The sequence below is a fragment of the Rosa chinensis genome, chromosome 2 (assembly GCF_002994745.2).
Source record: "Rosa chinensis cultivar Old Blush chromosome 2, RchiOBHm-V2, whole genome shotgun sequence".
Classification (NCBI taxonomy): Eukaryota; Viridiplantae; Streptophyta; class Magnoliopsida; order Rosales; family Rosaceae; genus Rosa; species Rosa chinensis.
Genome location: NC_037089.1, coordinates 3,023,240 through 3,043,050, shown reverse-complemented (window position 1 = coordinate 3,043,050; position 19,811 = coordinate 3,023,240). Strand labels below are relative to the sequence as shown.

The following is a 19,811-nucleotide window of genomic DNA, read 5'->3' as shown; positions in this document are numbered from 1 at the left end:
TCTGTCACTAAGGACTGGGAGTGATGGAATACAAGCCCCGAAGTGACAAAAGTCTAGGTAACGTAGACTAGCTTTCTTTCCTTTAGTAATCATATTCTGATTTTTTCCCTTTTATATTTGAAATATATTTGTGGTCAGTGTTGTTGAAATGTATGTGTAAGGCTGGTGGCCAGAGTAAATACCCAAGGCTGGTGGCCAAGGAGAATAAAATGTTGTTGATCATATTCAAAAGGAAATGGGGGCAATTCCATGTCTCATGCTGAAAATGAATCTTCACCTTTAGGAAAGAATCGAGGCGGCTAGGGCCCGAGGAAAAAATCGAGGCGGTTAGGGCCCGAGGAAAGATTAAGGGCGGCCAGGGCCAGAGGAAAGATTCGGGGCGGCCAGGGCCTGAGGAAAGATTGGGGCGGCCAGGGCTCAAGGAAAGAATCGGGACGGCCAGGGCCAGAGGAAAGATTCTGGGCGGCCAGGGCTCAAGGAAAGAATCGGGACGGCCAGGGCTCGAGGAAATATTGGAGACAAGATTTGAAATAGTCAGAGAATGGAAATTTCCTCTTAGGACGAGTGTCCAAAGAGAAAATTTGGGGGCATTGTGGGAGTGGTCAAATTCTGTTGGGCTCGCAATTAAGGCGATTAACTCCGTAGTTAGTATGGTGTTAAATTTCAGTCATGAATGCGGCGATTATTACGACAACAATTACGCACAATGATTACGATTATAAGTGTGCAATGAATGACTATCATACTAAATTCTATATTACGCACAATGATTAAACTTCTTGATTGTTCCCGGTCAGCTTCCGCTCCAGTCCGCATTCATTGGCAAGTCAAACTCCTCTACGGAATTTTTCGTCACCAACAATATTTAATCATCACTACTAAATTCTATATTTCGGTTTTTAGTATTACCTACTTTACAACAAATCTTTTGTAATATAAATAAAAATGAACAATAGTAAACTTTTTAATTTGATAAAAATTGTTGAAAACTTTGTATTTATCTCCCTTATCTGATTATAGCTCTCTCATGTACATATGACATCAAGTTTTAGTAATATTCAATAAAACTAATTATTTAACGATCTTTTACCAAGTTACTTAAAACACATGTACTATTTCTCAGTATCATTTGATCTAGAGGCATAAGTCTCCCATTTATAAGTGTCCTAAGTTTAACTCACAATATATTAGCAGTTGTATATGAGTTATTTAATTGATTTAAAAATTATTATGAAAATAAATATGTTTATATTTCTTAATATACATCTATATATATTAAAAATTAAAGTATATATAACTAATATTAGATAATCGGTAGGTTCGATATTTATCAAAATCAAACCAACTTTTTAGGTACTATTCGATTTCAATTTTATCAGTTTCGATTACCAAAAAGTCAATTTTACCAAACTTAAAATATTGATTTTGTATTCGACCGAAGCAAAGGGCAGCCGTAATAAAAACCTCATTACAGGCCGAAAATCCAATGCCCAAACCACTGCTTTGGGCCCCAAAGTCCAGCTGTTAATAATATTTGACCTTACTCCCATTTATTCGTTAAAAAAAAAAAAAGTCACTGTAATTCAAATACTCCCCCAGCGGGTTGAACATTAGGGCTTATACGGGGTTTTACCCACAACCCCAAACCTCTCTTCTTCTTCTTCTTCTTCTCTCTCTCTCTCTCTCTCTCTCTCTAACCAAAACCGCAAAACCTGCCAATCGCATTTCCCGCCTTTTCCATTCTCTCTCTCTCTCTCTCTCTCTCCTAGGGTTTCGCACCAGTCTCCCTACTGGCGCCGGTTCCGGCACCGAACTGGAATCCACCACAATGACGCCGAAGCAGCTCCTCGCGGTAATCGAATCGGCGCTACTAGGCCCGCTGCCTAGCCCATCTCAGAGAGTGGAGCTCATGCACGCTATTCGAAGCTCTCTCCCGTCGCTCCAGTCCCTCCTCTCATATCCGGTACAGCTCTGTTGTTGTTTCTCACAATGTAGAAGAAGAATCGCAGAGATTTTGTAGCTAGCGAGCTCTGTGTAGTGTTGTTATTCACTTTGTTCTTGTTGATTTTGATGTTGATTGTTGCTGGATTTTGTTCTTGTAGCCTCCGAAGCCGTCGGACCGAGCTCAAGTTCAGTCCAAAGAAGTTAGGCTTCCGAATGGGCCACCGATTTTGCTTGATGACCAGGACGTCCAGATTGTATGTAATTCTATCCCCTCTCGTGTTTTGTATGCTTGGTTTATCAGAATTAGGAGAAGGGAAATGTCTGAGGTGTTGGTTTTGAGATGAATTTAGTTATAAGGGGACTCACTTTAGTGTATTTGAAGTAGAAAAAGCTAAGAACGTACTCATAAGTAGTTATAGTATGAAATTAGCTACAATGTGTACAGTATTAATGTATTTTTTAGCGTCCAGCACATATACTAGGCAATATGATTTGTCAGAAATGACATACTTTCCATCGTGTTTTGAGTCAGCCTTAGAGTTCGACACCTCGTTCTTATGCCTAGTTGAGTGCTCATATGGTTGGATAGTTTAGAATACCAACATTTAAATTTCGTTGTTTTTGACTAGTAAAACATATGATATTGCAATATTGCATTTTATTTGGATGTCTTCTTTCTCAAACGAAGGTTGAGCTTCTTTTTGTCATAACTCTCCGCTCATGATACTGCAAATTTGCTACATGGTTTACATTTAAAAAAACTATTGATGATATTGTTTCAGCTTATAGAGTTTTAGCTTTGTCTTTTATGCTTCTGCTTTTTATCATATTTTTCCACTCAGGATAATGCAAATTTGCCTCATCATTTACATTTCCGAACAACTATTGATAATATTATTCTTACTGTTGTAGGCTTTGAAGTTAAGTGATGACCTCCATCTCAACGAGATTGATTGTGTCCGTTTGATTGTCTCTGCAAATCAAGAGGTAGCTTTCTGCTGTTTTTTTTTTTCCTTTTCTCATAATATTCAATTGACCTATAAAGCTATAATTTACATGTGGACACCCAAATTCATTATGTGTTGTTTTTCTTTTTTATTCCTAGTGGGGCTTAATGGGAAGAGAGCCACTAGAAATTTTGCGCCTTGCAACAGGGCTCTGGTACACTGAGAGAAGAGATCTATTAACAGCTGTCTATACACTTTTAAGGGTATCTCCCTCCTGATCCCACTTATCTTTCTAGATCCTTTTAGTTATTACTTTGATCCTTAGTTTCTTGCTAACATACTATTGGTTTCACAGGCTGTTGTGCTTGATCAGGGACTTGAAGCTGAAGTTGTATCTGACATTCAAAAATATCTGGAAAATCTTATCAATAATGGGCTTAGACAGAGGTTAATATCTCTTATAAAGGTTTGGAATGGTTTTCCCTCTAAACTTTGTCTTGGGTTTTAAATATTCTGTCGAGAATTTGTTCCTTTGGGAAGCTTACAGAGTGTCTTATAATTCATTCAGGCTTGTGTCTGTGATTTAGTCCAATCTGCTTGCACTGGCGATGTCAAAATAGTGAAATTAGCATAAGACCTAGAATATTTTACTTTTTATAAGAGTTAAAAAAGCAATTTTAGGAAACATGTTGACAACTGATGTTTCTTGTCATGTTAATTCTTTAACAATGGGGTTTCCTAATTAAGAAGATGATTATGCTATCCATTGCTTCTCACGTTTATGTATTTCTGAGATCATCAAAGACACTTATTGTTACTTTCCTGCCAATCTTCTTCCATGACTTCACGATAGTATTTATCATAGTTCTAAAAGGAATCTTCTTCTATCGATGATATGGTAATATGGAAGCAACTCTAAATTTTCTCAAATGTCACCATGATTAATTTCTTTTGATTAAGTTCACAATTACTGTCATAGTTTGATGTACATTTAAGGATTTTTTCTGGGTTTCATTGTAGGAACTTAATCGAGAAGAACCAGCTGGCCTGGGCGGGCCTCATTCTGAACGTTATGTTCTCGATTCTAGAGGTGCTCTTGTTGTACGACAAGCTGTGGTTTCCCGGGAAAGGCTCATACTTGGACACTGCCTCGTTCTTTCTATTCTGGTTGTGCGGACAAGTAAGCATCATGTTTATGGGTTTGTTATTGCAGTTAGCATTGCTTTTTTACAACATTGGAAGAGTCTACAAATGGGATGTTCCATTTTTATTCTTAATGCCGCCTAATTGATGGCTACAGTGATAGAGCTTGACCTTTTTTAGATTACATATTGCATAGCGGACTACAAAATTTGGACACATTTAATTGACTCACCATTTTTTTGTGTGTTTAATGTAGTTTTCTATGGTATTGACTATATATAGCTTTTATTGGAATCATATGCATGATATATGCTTGTTTAAACAAAACCAAGGATAGTGACAGTCCTAAGCAATGACTTCCACATGCTGTCTTTTGTTGAGACAGTTCATGTTAATATCTTTTGTTATATCTTGTTTGCAGGTCCAAAGGATGTAAAGGATATATTTCTCGTGTATAAAGATAGTGCTTCTGAACTTAGTGGGACTAATGACACTATAAAACGCCAGGCATGTTCCATCCTCTATGTTGAACGATTTACTTTTGCTTATTGTATATTGTGATATTGGGCTTGGAAATAGTGGACAGTTAAGCCTACTCTCCTCACAAACACGAGTTTTATGTGTACCATTTATTAGGTTATCTTTTTGTCCATTTGAGTTTGCTATTCATATATTTCACGTTTTTGCAGATTACATTCAGTCTTCTTTTTTCTCTTGTGATCGCTTTCGTATCAGACGCTCTGAGTGCAGCACCTGATAAAGCATCTGTCCTGTCCCAGGATGCATCTTTTAGACATGAATTTCATGAAATCGTAAGACAAAAAAATTGTTGTTTTTTCTTCTTAGTGTTTATGAACTTTCTGATGTGGATTTGGAAATTGCTGCTCATCATCTGAGCTTCAGGTAATGGCAGCCGGAAATGATCCAAATGTTGAGGGCTTTGTCGGTACCATAAGGCTTGCTTGGGCTGTACACTTGATGTTAATACAAGATGCTCTTCCCGGAAGGGATGCTATTTCAAGTGCTTCATCGAGTGATTTGGGTTATCTCCAGTTGTGCTTGGAAGTGGTTTTTTCAAAGAACGTTTTCCAGTTTATATTAGATGAAGTTCTTAAAACTGCAGCTTATGAGGTTAGTTCTTATGCTCTGAATCTCTATTTTTCAAATAGTTGTGTCAAATGCTTGACCTGTTGCTTCTTCTTCGTCTCACCTAAATCCTAATATAGGTTGTCAAATAACTGACACCAGGTACCTTAAGTCATATTTTATGGGGTTGGCAACATATTTCAGTTCTTATCTATAGTTCTATTATAAATAATTTTGTGAATTACGATGAATCGGATTGGGTATTTTCGGAAATTGGGCCCATTTCATGCATTTGGCATGCGTATTACCGGAGTTGACAAGATCACAATAGGTACTTTCAGATTTACAATCACAAATCCAAATCTTTTTATTTCATCAATTGCGGCGATTGCTCTCAATTTGTAGTTGCTTTCCTCTGCTCGGGTTTGTTCAAATCTTATAAAAAAGGAGCCATTCATTTCCTGCATGAAGTGTGAAGGTGGCTGGCTTACTCATTTGAATTAAAAGGTGCTCCATTTGCAATGTCATAATGTTACCCTAGTAGCCTCACATCTAGTCACCACTGAATAAGTCGATTTTCTATGCTTGGTTAATTGGCTGTTTGAGGCCTTCTAGGGGATTGTTACTTTTTCTAGCAGATGGTATCAAATGGGATTAATCTACAATTTTGCATTTCCTACATTGTTTTCCTTTTGAATAGAAACAACCTATATTGGTTTTCATTGGCATTCCTGTAAGGATTGGTGTAACATGTGCAGAATGATGACGAGGATATAAGCTATATGTACAATGCTTATCTTCACAAGTTGATCACCTGCTTCTTATCTCACCCACTTGCTAGAGACAAGGTTAGTTGATATTTTTCATTCAGTATAAAGTCAATTCTAGTTTGTATTAGTTTGTTCTACATGTGTATCTGTATTTTTTTGTTCTACCCCTTCATTTCCAATATTCAGTTTTCTGTTTCAACTCCTTACAGGTCAAAGAATCAAAGGAGAGGGCAATGAGCATGCTTAGTCCATACCGCCTGGTTGGATCACATGATTTTTTGCATGATAGTAACCAAACTTCACAAGCCTCTGAAAATGGTCCACTACCATTCGTCTCTCTTTTGGAGTTTGTGAGTGGAATTTATCAGGTAAGTTTGAACTAAAGATTAAATACCTGAGGGCTGTGGAACTTTCTAGTTTTGTATAAATTTTAGTTCAGGTCTTTTAATTATTTTTTTATCATTCATCTTTCCCTTTTGCTTATCGGTTGGACCTTGTATTTACTTTCTTTTGTAAATAATTTTACCAGAAGGAACCAGAGCTGTTGTCTGGCAATGATGTCTTGTGGACCTTTGTGAACTTTGCTGGAGAGGACCATACAAATTTTCAAACCCTTGTGGCGTTCTTGAATATGCTGAGTACCTTGGTATGAAGACATGTTTGAGCTGGTTAATACTTTTCTCACAAAATAGTTTTGATGCCCATGATCATACTTTTATTTCAGGCTTCTAGTCAAGAAGGTGCTGCAAAGGTTTTTGAGTTACTTCAGGGAAAAGTGTTTCGTTCTGTTGGTTGGAGCACTTTGTTTGATAGCTTATCAATTTATGACGAGAAGTTTAAACAGTCCCTTCAAACTGCTGGTGCCATGTTACCGGAACTCCCAGAGGGTGATGCAAAAGCACTCGTTGCTTATTTGAATGTCCTTCAAAAGGTTTGTGACCAAAAGCTTTTCTAATTAGGTGAAAATCAGCAGCAGACAAAGTCCATGACTTGTTTCAAACTTGTCTCTTTGGTCATGTTTACTTTATTTCTACCTGTAGGCTACCAGCATGAACCTGTCATTTCTTGTTAGGTTGATACCTTTTAGCACTCTACGCTGAGGATACAATGATACGTCACAATCTTCTCATTGGTTTTATGTTGAAAGGAATAACTTGTTTTTATATCTGCAGGTTGTGGAAAATGGAAATCCCCTTGAACGAAAGAACTGGTTTCCTGATATTGAGCCTTTGTTTAAGCTTCTTTGTTATGAAAATGTGCCTCCTTATCTAAAGGTAACTAGCTGTACTGAATTGCTGTCTGGAGTATCTAGTATAGCATTCTGCCTTATTTGGTTATTGTGAGAAGCTTCAGTTGAATTTCACTTCACTGTTATTGATATATTATATTGTAACTGTTGCAGGGTGCCTTGCGTAATGCAATAACAACTTTTGTATATGTTTCTCCTGTCCTAAAAGATACAGTCTGGAGTTATCTTGAGCAGTATGATCTCCCCGTGGTTGTTGGATCTCATGTTGGGAAGAGTGCACAGCCCATGGCTGCACAGGTTGGTTTTTAGACTTTGGTGGTTTCTGTATATTTATTGTGCTAGGTGATAGGTTTCAAAGTAGCAAAAACAGAATTCTCTTTCTAGTTTTTTGCCTGAACCTGTTTAGTTATTCCATCAAGCCTTTTCTTCTTGCAACATATGAATATCTTAGATTTAAGCTGGTCTGAGGGTAGTCTGGAGTACTGGTTCACATCTTGTTTTAAAGGCCCCAATTGTATCTTGTTACTTAGATAAGTTCCTGACATACTTTATTGACAAATTGACACTAGTCAGATTCTCTGTTTTAAGGCTAGGTTTCAGGTGGCTAGTTTGGCAGGAAATTTACTTTTCCCATACCTTATGTATATGTTGAAACTCATGTATGTTACAGGTGTATGATATGCAATTTGAGCTCAATGAAATAGAAGCAAGGAGAGAGCAATATCCTTCAACAATATCCTTCCTTAACCTGTTAAATGCTCTTATATCTGAAGAAAGAGACTTAAGTGATAGAGGGCGCAGGTAACTGTTGCTGATTTGTTAAATATTTCTTTGTAATTTTGATCTCTACTTTGTCTAATTTTTTTCCTTAAATTTTGAATAGTGATAAGGAGTTCTTCTGTTTTGCAGATTCATTGGAATTTTCAGGTTCATTTATGATCATGTTTTTAGGCCATTCCCTCAAAGAGCCTATGCCGATCCTTGTGAGAAATGGCAATTAGTTGTTGCATGTCTTCAGCACTTTCATATGTGAGTATATCTTATAGTTTTTAAGAAGCTTGTCTTTTTACATTTCACATATGTTAATCTCAGCCTTTTGTTACCTAAACCAAAATCATCTGATTGGGAGATGAGTCAAGTTGTAGAAATTGGATTTAAATGGAATGTGGATGAATTTTTAATATTTTTTTTTATCTCATATGAATTAATGTGCAGGATGTTGAGTCTGTATGACATCAGTGAAGAGGATATTGATGGTGTCATTGATCAATCTCAGCTTTCAACAGTAACACAATCTTCACTCCAGATGCAGCTACCAATTCTAGAATTGCTAAAAGTATGTGTTCATCATGTGCATCTGTTCATATGTGCTGCTCATTGAATATCAAATCCAGCATGCATGTGCTATTGATTCTGCCATGGTTTTTTTTTCCTCCCATTACTTCTGGTAGAGTTTAGTGATCTTCCTTCTCCTTGCTGGACTTCTCTTTGCTATTACTCAATTTGTTTGCTTATTGCTTTAAAATGTGTTCTGTCTTATGATATTACAGTAAGCTTGCTGATAATTGTGGAATTCCATTCTTCATAAGTAATTCTATTATAGTAATATGATTGCTGACACTTAATGCAGAACGGCATTATCAAAACCATTTTTACTCTTACTACTTGTTACAGGACTTTATGAGTGGAAAATCTGTTTTCCGGAACATCATGGGCATCCTTCTGCCAGGTGTCAATACCATTATAACTGAACGAACAAATCAAGTGTACGGGAAACTCTTAGAGAAGGCTGTGCAACTCTCATTGGAGATTATAATCCTTGTCTTGGAGAAGGATTTGCTTCTTTCTGATTTCTGGCGTCCTCTGTACCAGGTAGATATCTTGCAGATTCATAGCTTTTTTAACCTCTAATATTCCCTACAAACTTTGTTACATGAACTTGGGCAGACTTTCTTCTAGGTGGATTTATACCTTTATTTGAATCTGTGAATCATTTTTAATATTCCTGGCATCTGACTTTCACCAATACCTATCTCATACCTTCATGGGTGTATGGCTTCTTATAGTTCTTTCACATGTCTTGTTCTCCTTCCCGGGTGTCAGATTTCATCTGAGGTTTTGCTGGTGTCAAGCGGCTTTCATTGAGTAAAACCATCAAAATTAGCACATGTCTGAATTAATTTTGGGTCTTGAATATTGTTGTAGCAGGTGTATAAAGTGATACTCAGATCCTTCTTTCTGTAAAAGTTAAGATCTTAGGACACGAGCTAAAAATTTGGCATGATGATGTCAACCAAGTGAAACATTTTGTCTGCTGAAGTTTACTTCCTAAGAGACTGCAGAATCACAAAATGAACTGTATCTTTACTAACAAAACATGCGTGCAAAAGTAGATAATGATATAAAAAGAGAGAAAAAGAAAAAGTTCACATTTTTGTTGTCCTGTTGTCATGACTGGATATTTGAAGCTGAGATAATGGATGCCTTACAATTATTTCCATGCCAGTAATAGACATAAATTTGATGCATAGATCTAAGTTGCATAAGACAGACCTAAGGTTCTTTTCGTTCATTGAATTTGTCCATGCCAAAATCTTTCAAGGATGCTATTGTCATCAAACTAACTACTTGCTTCTTGCTTCTTTTTCTTTGTGCAGCCTCTGGATGTTATACTCTCTCAAGATCATAATCAAATTGTAGCTTTATTGGAATATGTCAGATATGATTTTCGACCACAAATTCAGCAGTGCTCTGTCAAAATCATGAGTATATTAAGGCACTTCCTTTTCTGAAGTTCTGTCATTTACTTTGCTCTATCAATCTGATAGTTTGGTGAAGGCTCAAATGTCATTCTAATTATTATTTTTGGGTGACAGTTCTCGCATGGTCGGGCTTGTACAATTACTGCTAAAGTCAAATGCTGCAAGCTGTTTGATTGAGGATTATGCAGCCTGCCTAGAATTACGATCAGAGGATTCTCAGGTGATAGAGAACGCTAGTGATGATCCAGGTGTACTAATATTGCAGGTTAGCCGGTAACTTCTGTAATTACTGTTTCCTTTCTGTTAACTATTACAACTTACAATACCTATGTATTTTCTTCTGCATTTTCTACAGCTTCTAACTGACAATATCAGTCGGCCAGCTCCCAATATCACCCATTTGCTACTCAAATTTGATCTTGACAGTCCCATTGAGCGTACTGTGCTACAACCAAAATTTCATTACAGGTATAGTTGCTCTGATGTTGCCTTAACAGTTGATGTCAATTTGTTTTTATTTCTGCTCCATGAATTGTGGTGTTAAATGTTATTTGCAGTTGCTTGAAGGTTATCCTTGAGATCTTGGAGAAGCTTTCAAAGCCTGATGTGAATATGTTACTTCATGAATTTGGTTTTCAGGTAAGATTAGATAATCTCTACCTCTGCAGAAAATATTCCCACACTTTCTTCCAGAGAATTTGTTGACCCTTTTCTTTGCAGCTCCTTTATAAATTGTGTGTGGATCCACTAACATGTGATCCTGCGATGGATCTGTTGAGTAGTAAGAAGTATCAGTTTTTTGTAAAGGTAACTCTTCAACTACACTTAAAAAAATGTTGATAAATCTTTGTTTAGTTCCATTTTTTTTTAATATTTCCATTCTCACGTGTTTAATATGAAGTTCCTTTATCATTTCAGCACCTAGATACGATTGGGGTTGCCCCACTTCCTAAAAGGAGGAACAACCAGGCCCTACGCGTCAGTTCCCTTCATCAGGTTGCTTCTGCAGTTATTTTTTACAGAATTTTCATGTTTTATTGAGAGCTACACATTGCTGAACTCATGGATATTACAGGGATTGTTTTAATTTTACATTGCCTATTGAATATTTCCTGTCATTGTTCTATTTCAGTAGCTGTCATATTTCTAAGTTCCGACTATATTAGATGCCTTCCATTTCTATATGTTCGCCTGCATTTGGCATTTTAGTGCATCGACGCCAAAGCTTTGTATTCTTATCTTAACTACATTTCTCCTGAGCCTGTTCATGCATCCATAAAATAACTATTAATCATATTTGCAAATCCTATATCTATATGGTTCTTATGTTAATTAATTAAAATCTTTAATTTAACTATTCACAGAGAGCTTGGCTGTTGAAACTACTAGCTATTGAACTTCATGTTGGTGATGTCAATAAATCCACTCACCTAGAAACATCTCGTAGCATCCTTGCGCATCTTTTTGGGCAGGAAACTTTCGAAACTGGAATTGATCACCTCGTGTCTCATTCGTTTTCTCCTCAAGATGGTGTTGAACATTCTGGAACCCAAACTGTCGGGAAGAGTAAGGTATTGTTCATTGCTTAAATTCTTAAGTGGTTTTTCTTTTTTGTTCAAATCGTAAGCTGCTATATTTTACTAGTTAATTAAGTTTCATTGTCCTTGTCATCCTTTATGGGAAAGATATCCACATGCACTTCTTTTCATTCCTTTGAGGTATATTTGACAGTCTTTGACTTATCTTTAGTTAATCATTAGTTGATATTGTAGATAACTTAAGGTGCGTGTATTATTGAGCATATAAAGTTTGAAATCGTGCATGCTATGCTGTAATCTCAATGTACAAAATCTTTTGGGTCTCTCCACTCATTACTGGTTGGTTTTGGGTTGGATGCCTCATTAAAATACTGGCTTAATAATCTCTAATGGTTATATTCTTTTATACCAGTTCTTCTGGAGTTGTCATCTTGAAGTTTCCAATATTTCAATTTCTTCAAAAATAGGGGTTCATACTTCATAGTCCATGGGATCGTATAAAAATAATAAAGTTGTTATATTTTCTTGATTTTTCCTTACTATTCTATTGTTGGGATGATGTTCAGGTGTTGGAGTTGCTTGAAGTGGTTCAGTTTAGATCCCCCGATACAAACACGAAGCTTTCTGAGATTGTTTCCAATACGAAATATGATTTGTTGGTAATCTTTTGTTCCCAGCAACCATGAATCTTTGACTTGCCAGTAATATTCTGGTCCTAATATGTTATTTCATTTCATTTGCACTGCATCAATAAATGCGTTTCCTAGGCAGAGGATGTAGTTTGTAATCCTACTTCTGGAAAAAGTGGTGTCCATTACTATTCGGAGCGTGGTGATCGATTGATAGACCTTGCGTCATTCCGTGATAAACTTTGGCAGGTTGGTTGCCATAATTAAGTTCCAGATGTTTAATTGTTATCTAATTGAATTCAAAACATATGATCCTTGTGCTGATATTTTTTCCCGTCAGAAATTCAATGCTGTTTATCCCCACTTGAGTAACATTGGAAGTGAAGCAGAGCTGAACGATGCAAAAGAAACAATTCAACAGTTGTTGAGATGGGGATGGAAGAACAATAAGAACGTTGAAGAGCAAGCTGCCCAACTTCATATGTTAACCGCCTGGTCGCAAGTTGTTGAGGTCTGTTTTTTTCTATTGTATATAGTAGTTTATAGCATTGACAATTTTCCATTGGGTTTTAAGCACTTCAATTTTTGTCAGCATTGTCATTTTTCTCCTCTTATTGTTCGTCTAGATCTCTGCTTCCCGAAGAATATCATCACTTGGACATCAATCTGAACTTCTATATCAGTATGTTCAAATCAACATCTTCCTTTTTTTCATTTTTTTTTAATGTTCTCCATAGCATATTATTGTCTTGTCATAAACAGGATTCTTGTAGCTGCTTTGACTGCTTCTGCTTCTCAAGATTGTTCATTAAAGATGGCATTTTTGTTGTGTCAGGTATATTAATTTGTTCTCCTGATCTTCTGGTGTTGCTGAAATTTGGATTTTTGTATATCTATAACAAAATAAGGTTTCTATAGGTTGCATTGACATGCATGGCAAAGTTACGAGATGAAAGATTTTTATTCCCTGGTGGCTTTAGTTCTGATAATCAGGCATGTCTTGATATTATCATGGCAAAGCAATTACCAAATGCAGCTTGTCATTCAATCCTGTTTAGGCTCATATTGGCAATTCTCAGACTTGAATCATCAGAAGCCTTAAGGAGACGGTATGGTACTGGTCTGAGAGTGGTGTTGTTCCTCATGCTTTGTCGTAATTTCTGAGTCACAATCTGACCATTGATCATTGTCTTCAGGCAATATGCATTGCTCCTCAGCTATTTTCAGTATTGTCAGCATATGCTTGATCCAGATATCCCATCAACAGTTCTGCAATTTTTGTTGCTTGATGAGCAAGAGGGTGAAGATCTGGATCTCCAGAAGGTCTGTAGTTTCATAATTCAACTGCGATGTTAGTTAGTGCTTTAATTATTATCTGACAGAAGTCAGTAATGGTGGCACTGTTTATGTTATTTCCGCAGATCAATCGAGAACAAGCAGAACTTGCCCGTGCCAATTTCAATATTTTAAGAAAAGAAGCTCAATCTATTTTGGATTTGGTAAGTATATCATTCTTTCCCTAATTGTTTTGCATATGATAGAGGACATGTAAGTAATTGGATTGAATTATCGACTACCGAGTTAAGATGTGGTTGGAGTAGTAACTTCAAAAGTGGCCATTCGAGATGCTTTCATAAGATTGAGCAACTCATTGTTTAACCTGTTGGTTTTAAGTTTCTGTCTACTTTCAGTATATTCTATCCCTATAACATTTTATGGGTGGATCTTTCAACTACATTTTAAACAAATTGTATCCCTCACATGACTATCCTTTTTCTAACATTTTTTGAATACATCTCTTAACTGTTCCTTATTAAACACTATTGGGCTGCTTGCTTAACTATTTTATCAGCTTCAGCTGCATTGTACACTTCAGAAAACCATGCTCACCATAATAACATTGTTGTTGCTTTCCAAGATCTTTCATTACAATCAATTTGATTTTTACAATGAAAAATGCTCCCTTCTTATGTCTCATATTTTTTCCTTTATTTGTGATTCTTCAGGTAATAAAAGATGCTACTCAAGGAAGTGAACTTGGGAAGACTATGGCACTCTATGTTTTGGATGCAATCATCTGTGTAGATCATGATAGATATTTCCTGGGCCAACTTCAAAGCAGGGGTTTCCTAAGATCTTGTCTTACGAACATCAGCAGCTTATCTTATCAGGTGCTTGTTTAATCAACTGATTCAACTTCTGGTAATTTGTTGGCTAGAAAAAAATCAAAAATAAGATAAATACATAGATAAGAGTTAAAACAGACCATGTTTGGGGTTGGGAGCTGGTGGCCAGCACTTCAATTCTACTATGTTGGAACAAATTCCTGATACCTTTTGTGCTTAGTTGTTAGAAATTTTTATCACTATGCTTTGCTGATTTTGTAAGGTCAGAAGAAGAGCGACTCTTGAACTTTCACCATCCAAGTTTTTAAACTCTTTTCTTCATTCCTCTACCATAGTGCTGAGTTATACACACACTACTGCTCTGCTCTATTTTTTTTTTTTTTAATTTAAATATAATATTCTAGGCAATTTTGTTTAGAGAGTTGGATGGCATCAGCACAAATTCCATTTTCATTGGTTAAGAATAAAATGTAATAGAAATAAAAAACTTTGCCTCTTTTTAAATAGTATAAAATCCTAGGAGAAAGTAACATTTATCTCCACCACAATCTTTGGAATGTAATGCGCATATTTAAACTTTAAATTCCTCTTATGTTTGGCTGTAATTATTATTATTATTAGGAGAGTGAAATCCACACTCCCAATTTTACAATCCACACTCCTTCCTTCCCTTTTTGATTGAAACTTATAAAAAGACAAAACTAAGTTGCTAAAGACAAAAATTTAAGTTACTAAAAAGGAAACATGGAGTGGATTGTAAAATGGGGGGTGTGAATTTCACTCCCCTATTATTAATTTTTTTTTTTTTTTTTTGTGGTGTCACTATCTGAGTTTATAATACTGTTCAATTCAAGTTCTCTTTTGGGCACTTCCATGTTACCACTAATATTTACTTTTGAACTTTATATTACTTTTTTCCTAGGATGGTGCACATTCTCGAGAATCAATGCAGCGAGCGCAAACTCTGGAGGCTGAACTTGCTTTGCTTTTGAGAATAAGCCATAAGTATGGGAAATCTGGAGCTCAGGTTATCTTTACAATGGGGGCTTTGGAGCATATTGCTTCATGCAGGGCGGTCAACGTTTTCGTAAGTATTGCTTATGTACTTCTTTGTGCAATTTCTTGTATCCCATTCACCTAATTTATAATACTAGCAGGGAAGTTTGCGATGGATTGACACTAAGAATCAAAGAAATGTTTCTGTGGATATCAACAAGCAAAGGATGATTGTAACCCCTATTCTGAGATTGGTGTTTTCTCTGTTGTCTCTAGTTGATACATCCGAATTTTATGAGGTTAGCCAGCATCCTTTTTCTTTATCGGAAAGAATTTGGTTTTCTTTTCAAGAAGCTTTGAAAATTTCTGTTCTGTTCTCTAAGAATCCTGGTCTGATCATTATTTTATCTATTAAAATGACCATTTTCCTGTGGAATTGAGTATGAGTAGGAATTAAAGATTGCCACATAATATTGTAAGTAATGTCTAATTTCTAGAGAAAGCTGAATTCAAATTCAATTTGCAAGTCCTGTCAAATACTTAGTCCAAGTGGAGTCATTAATATCAGACTTTTTTTTTTTTTTTTGAAATAACATCAGACTTTCTTAAATGTAGAGACGTTTTTAGGGTAGGAACTTTATGAAGTATATAAAAGCAATGGTAGGAACTACGAAGTAAAGAATCCTGCATGGATCACTTTTATTACAAATCTTTGCATCTTTAGCTTATCGGATCTTATAACTTGGCTTTTATAAACTTCAGTTTTTCAAAGTTAATATTAGGCACACCATACACAGCCTCTTGTTTCTATATGCCATTGAAATACTTCTCTTGTTCTTTCAAAATTCTTTAAAGTTGTCAGTCAGTCTTCACTCTTTGTTCTTTATGTTTAGTTTCCCCCCTTGTATTGCTTTCCAGAAATGCCATTTGTGTAATAATTTGGATGTATAATAGGTGAAGAATAAAGTTGTTCGGGAAGTCATAGAATTTGTCAAGGGACATAGATCACTTTTTGATCATGTTCTTCGGGAAGACATTTCCCAAGCTGATGAGTTGGTGATGGAGCAGATAAACCTCGTTGTTGGTATACTAAGCAAGGTATGAATGATAAGTGTGTTTTTGTTTGCATAAGATTTGTTAAACAAGACGTGGTCAATTTCCCTTTCTATAAGTCAGCTTCAATATTATGGCTCCCAAAATGGCTTTTTTAATTGTAAAATGGAAGGAAAGAGGTTTGATATCCATTTTCTGACAGCCTCCAGCTGGATCTGTAAAATCCGCTGTTCCATACCTAAATGAGTTGTATAAGCCGTCCTGCTGTTTTTGTCCGCTTTTTGAACAAGTGCAATGCTTAGATTTTCTCCCTCCTTTGTAGGTTTGGCCATATGAAGAGAGTGACGAATCTGGCTTTGTTCAAGGTCTTTTTTGTTTGATACATGCTCTTTTCTCTCGTGACTGTGAGACTCTAAGTTCTGCTCAATCAGTTCGATCTGTTGAGGTTTGCACCAACTTAAAGTCCAGATACTGACTTTACCATCCTCGAAGTATAGTTTTTGATATTTTCTTGGCAAATGAACAGAATCACAGGAAAACAGAGCTTAACTCATTTCGAATATGCTTCAGCCTCAGCTCATATCTATATTTTCTAGTCACAAAGAAGTCCTTTAGACTGCAGGTATCTATCGTTGGGCTGATGTAAATGATCTTAATGATGGAACCCCACAAGAGAGATCTGTTGATAAGCCTCTTACAAACTTGCTTTCTTACAGGTCTCAGACATGCCTCCTGATTACAATGCTGCCGTTTCCTTTCAACAGCCAACATTGAGTTTGCTTGGATCTTTTCTCACTTCTTTAACAAGTGCTCTTGAAAGAGCTGCTGAGGAAAAATCCTTGCTTCTTAATAGGGTAAACTGGATGAAAACAACATTTCCTTTTGCGGTCTTGCCTCACTTAGCAAATTTTTGAACATCAAATAACTACTATGTATACACTGCAGATTCGAGACATAAATGAATTATCAAGACAGGAGGTGGATGAAATTATCAATATGTATGCTCGGCAAGTGTATGTTTCATCATCTGACAATATACAGAAAAGGTACTCCCTAAGTTTCTTGGGAAAAGTAGACCAATTTAATGTGAAGGTTCTTCTAGGTTTGTTTCTCAGAGAATTTAGCTGTGGTGCAGTTTACTTTCAAATTTTCAATGTGAAATTGTATTGTGTAATGCAATTTTGAGTGATGAATTTATTTTTAGTTTTTAAGCAATAGCGAACAGGAAATACAAGTAATAGCTGTTGAAAAAAAAGGAAAAAAAGAAAAAGAAAAAAAGAAATAGTGACAATCAAAGCCTAGTTCAGTGCTCAGTTTGTATTTCAGTTTCCCTGACAAAAGTAACAGGCTAATGATATTCTTCAGGTGTCGAATATATTTTTAGTTTTTAAGCAATAGCGAACAGGAAATACAAATAATAGCTGGTGGACATATACTAAAAATAATAGTGACAATTAAAGGCTAGGTCAGCGCTTAATTTGTATTTCAGTTTTCCCTGGCAAAAGGAAGAAGCTGATGTCAGTTAGTTAGCCATATGTCCTATGTCTATCACCATTTAGATCATATACTCTCTGAAGTAGTAAAATTATATCCTTTTTTTTTTATTTTTAATTTTTTAATTTTTTTTTATCATGAAGCATCTGTTTTCTAATTGATTCGTTGATTCTATAGGAGGTATATTGCGATGGTGGAAATGTGCCATGTTGTCGGGAATAGAGATCAGTTAATAACTATATTACTTCCACTAGTGGAACATGTGCTGAATGTCTTCCTAAGCCATTTTCAGGACAGGTATGGATCTTATCTTCTTTCCCCATCCCCTGCCTTAATTTTTCAAAAGAAGGGTTTGCTGGTGGGAGTATATGTAGTCTTGTAAGAGATTGTATCATTGTCAGACCAAAAATGAAAAAAGCGATCATATTTATGTACATATTCCCATATGGACTTCAGTTCCGACCTATAATTATTTGTGATTAGGAAGGCTGCTGGCTCCTGGTACTAATGATTCATGACTATTTGATTTCACTTGTCCTTGAAGCATAGTTGGTGTTGGTATTGATTGGCAACTTTCTTTGGTTAATCTTACTTTTTCTTTGCAGCTCTTTGGCATCTGATCCCGCTCGCTCTTTGAAGACAATTACATACGGTGCCAACTCTGGCCCAGAACAAGACATATCTTTGTTGTGCGGAAATCTTATTTTGACTTTAGAAAGACTCGAGTTACTTAGTGAGGTATGCATCTTAACAACTTGGCTTGCTTGACATTATACTTGGTAGCCTGGTCTTTCTTTTTTATTCCCACTCAAGGATGTTAGCCGGTCTTTCTTAGAAGAGAGCCCTCTTTGGTTACTGTTTAGAATGGTTTGCTCCGGTATATGCTTCCGGAAGTCTTGACATGTTCTTTTATGTTGCTTGTTTCTTTTTTTTTTTTTTTTTTTTTTTTCAGGACAAAATAGGCCACAATCTTAAAGTGTTTCGAAGATTAGTGACTTCGCTCAAGGAAATGACGATCCAAAAGTTGTCTTCATGAAAATATTCTACAAGGATATAATAGTTTACTCAAAATCCAAATTCACATTAATGTACGGTAATATCATTATAGTTGTATACGAGGATTCTGCCGAGGGTTTTGTGATCCGTCCCCCTATAAAATGTCAGATTCGTTTGTATGTGTTAATAGAAGTTCAGGAAGACATTATTATGTGAACACTAGTTGGTTATAACCATAAATAATACAAACACAAATAAAGTTAGTAATCATGATACTTAGAGAATCCTGTCCAAGAATCTCTTTATTTATGACACAAGATTGCAAAAGAAAAGGCTAGTTCTAAACAGAGCTCAAAACAATACTACTAGAAAAAGATCATAAAGTCTCACGCTGAACAATTACCAACTACAAAATCAATTGCTGTAAACTTCTTTAACTACAAAATTGATGGCTGCAATTGATTTTGCCAATATTATTCAACCAACCGAACAAATTTTTTGGCAATCAGAACACTGCACTGCCAAGTTTTGTACTTTGTAGTAGTTGGAATGAATAAAAATTTTAAAATGAAGTGAGGGTATATTTTCTTTTCCTAGCTGCTTCAATTTAGGGTTTAGAAGTAATTTAAGCCCTCTTTCTTCTTCATTTTCCTAACTTCCCGGTCCAAAAAAAAGAAGAAGAGTGAAATTGTTTTCAATTTTATATAAGTTGGGAATAACTACAGTACAAGTAAACGAACTTACTGTGATTCGCTTGCATATCATTTCATTCTTTTTAGAGAAGATGAGGACATGAGGTGAGACCTTGAGACCAATATATATAGAAGTAAGCCATTGTCTTGAATAACTAACCGCGTGGTTCTTGTCTCTTGAGTTTTTGAACATGTGCAACAGCAGACGGAGATAGACACTACCATAAATGATTATGGAAAGCGCCCCTATAACATTTATGATGGATTGACAAACTGTGCTCTAGTATTGGTGATATTGAAGTCACAGTGGTTGGCCCAGTAGAGTAGTGTTAAAATGAAGTAGAAACCAAATAATATTTTGACTATAAGCATAAATTATTTCAAAA

The 19,811-nt window shown here is 35.9% G+C and overlaps 1 protein-coding gene across 2 annotated transcripts; it reads left to right on the top strand.

Moving 5' to 3' along the window:
• Positions 1-1,616: 1,616 nt before the first annotated feature.
• LOC112187648 (nuclear pore complex protein NUP205) lies at positions 1,617-19,012 on the top strand. Of its 2 annotated transcripts, none has more exons than XM_024326528.2 (45): positions 1,617-1,963; positions 2,103-2,198; positions 2,857-2,931; positions 3,050-3,154; positions 3,247-3,357; positions 3,912-4,071; positions 4,456-4,541; positions 4,724-4,846; positions 4,938-5,165; positions 5,879-5,968; positions 6,100-6,258; positions 6,420-6,536; positions 6,615-6,821; positions 7,063-7,164; positions 7,293-7,436; positions 7,810-7,940; positions 8,049-8,168; positions 8,355-8,475; positions 8,814-9,011; positions 9,797-9,915; positions 10,016-10,166; positions 10,257-10,369; positions 10,459-10,540; positions 10,622-10,708; positions 10,820-10,897; positions 11,266-11,472; positions 12,006-12,098; positions 12,207-12,317; positions 12,409-12,579; positions 12,695-12,750; positions 12,831-12,903; positions 12,987-13,177; positions 13,265-13,391; positions 13,490-13,567; positions 14,075-14,239; positions 15,117-15,281; positions 15,352-15,489; positions 16,145-16,288; positions 16,566-16,688; positions 16,770-16,865; positions 16,960-17,097; positions 17,189-17,289; positions 17,915-18,034; positions 18,343-18,475; positions 18,690-19,012. In XM_024326528.2, exons 1-45 carry the CDS (start codon positions 1,829-1,831, stop codon positions 18,771-18,773), a joined length of 5,652 nt encoding a protein of 1,883 aa, XP_024182296.1. In that variant the 5' UTR covers positions 1,617-1,828; the 3' UTR covers positions 18,774-19,012. The 2 variants fall into 2 exon arrangements, with proteins under 2 accessions (XP_024182296.1, XP_024182295.1); XM_024326527.2 differs by having other exon boundaries at positions 15,349-15,489.
• The last annotated feature ends 799 nt before the right edge of the window (positions 19,013-19,811 follow it).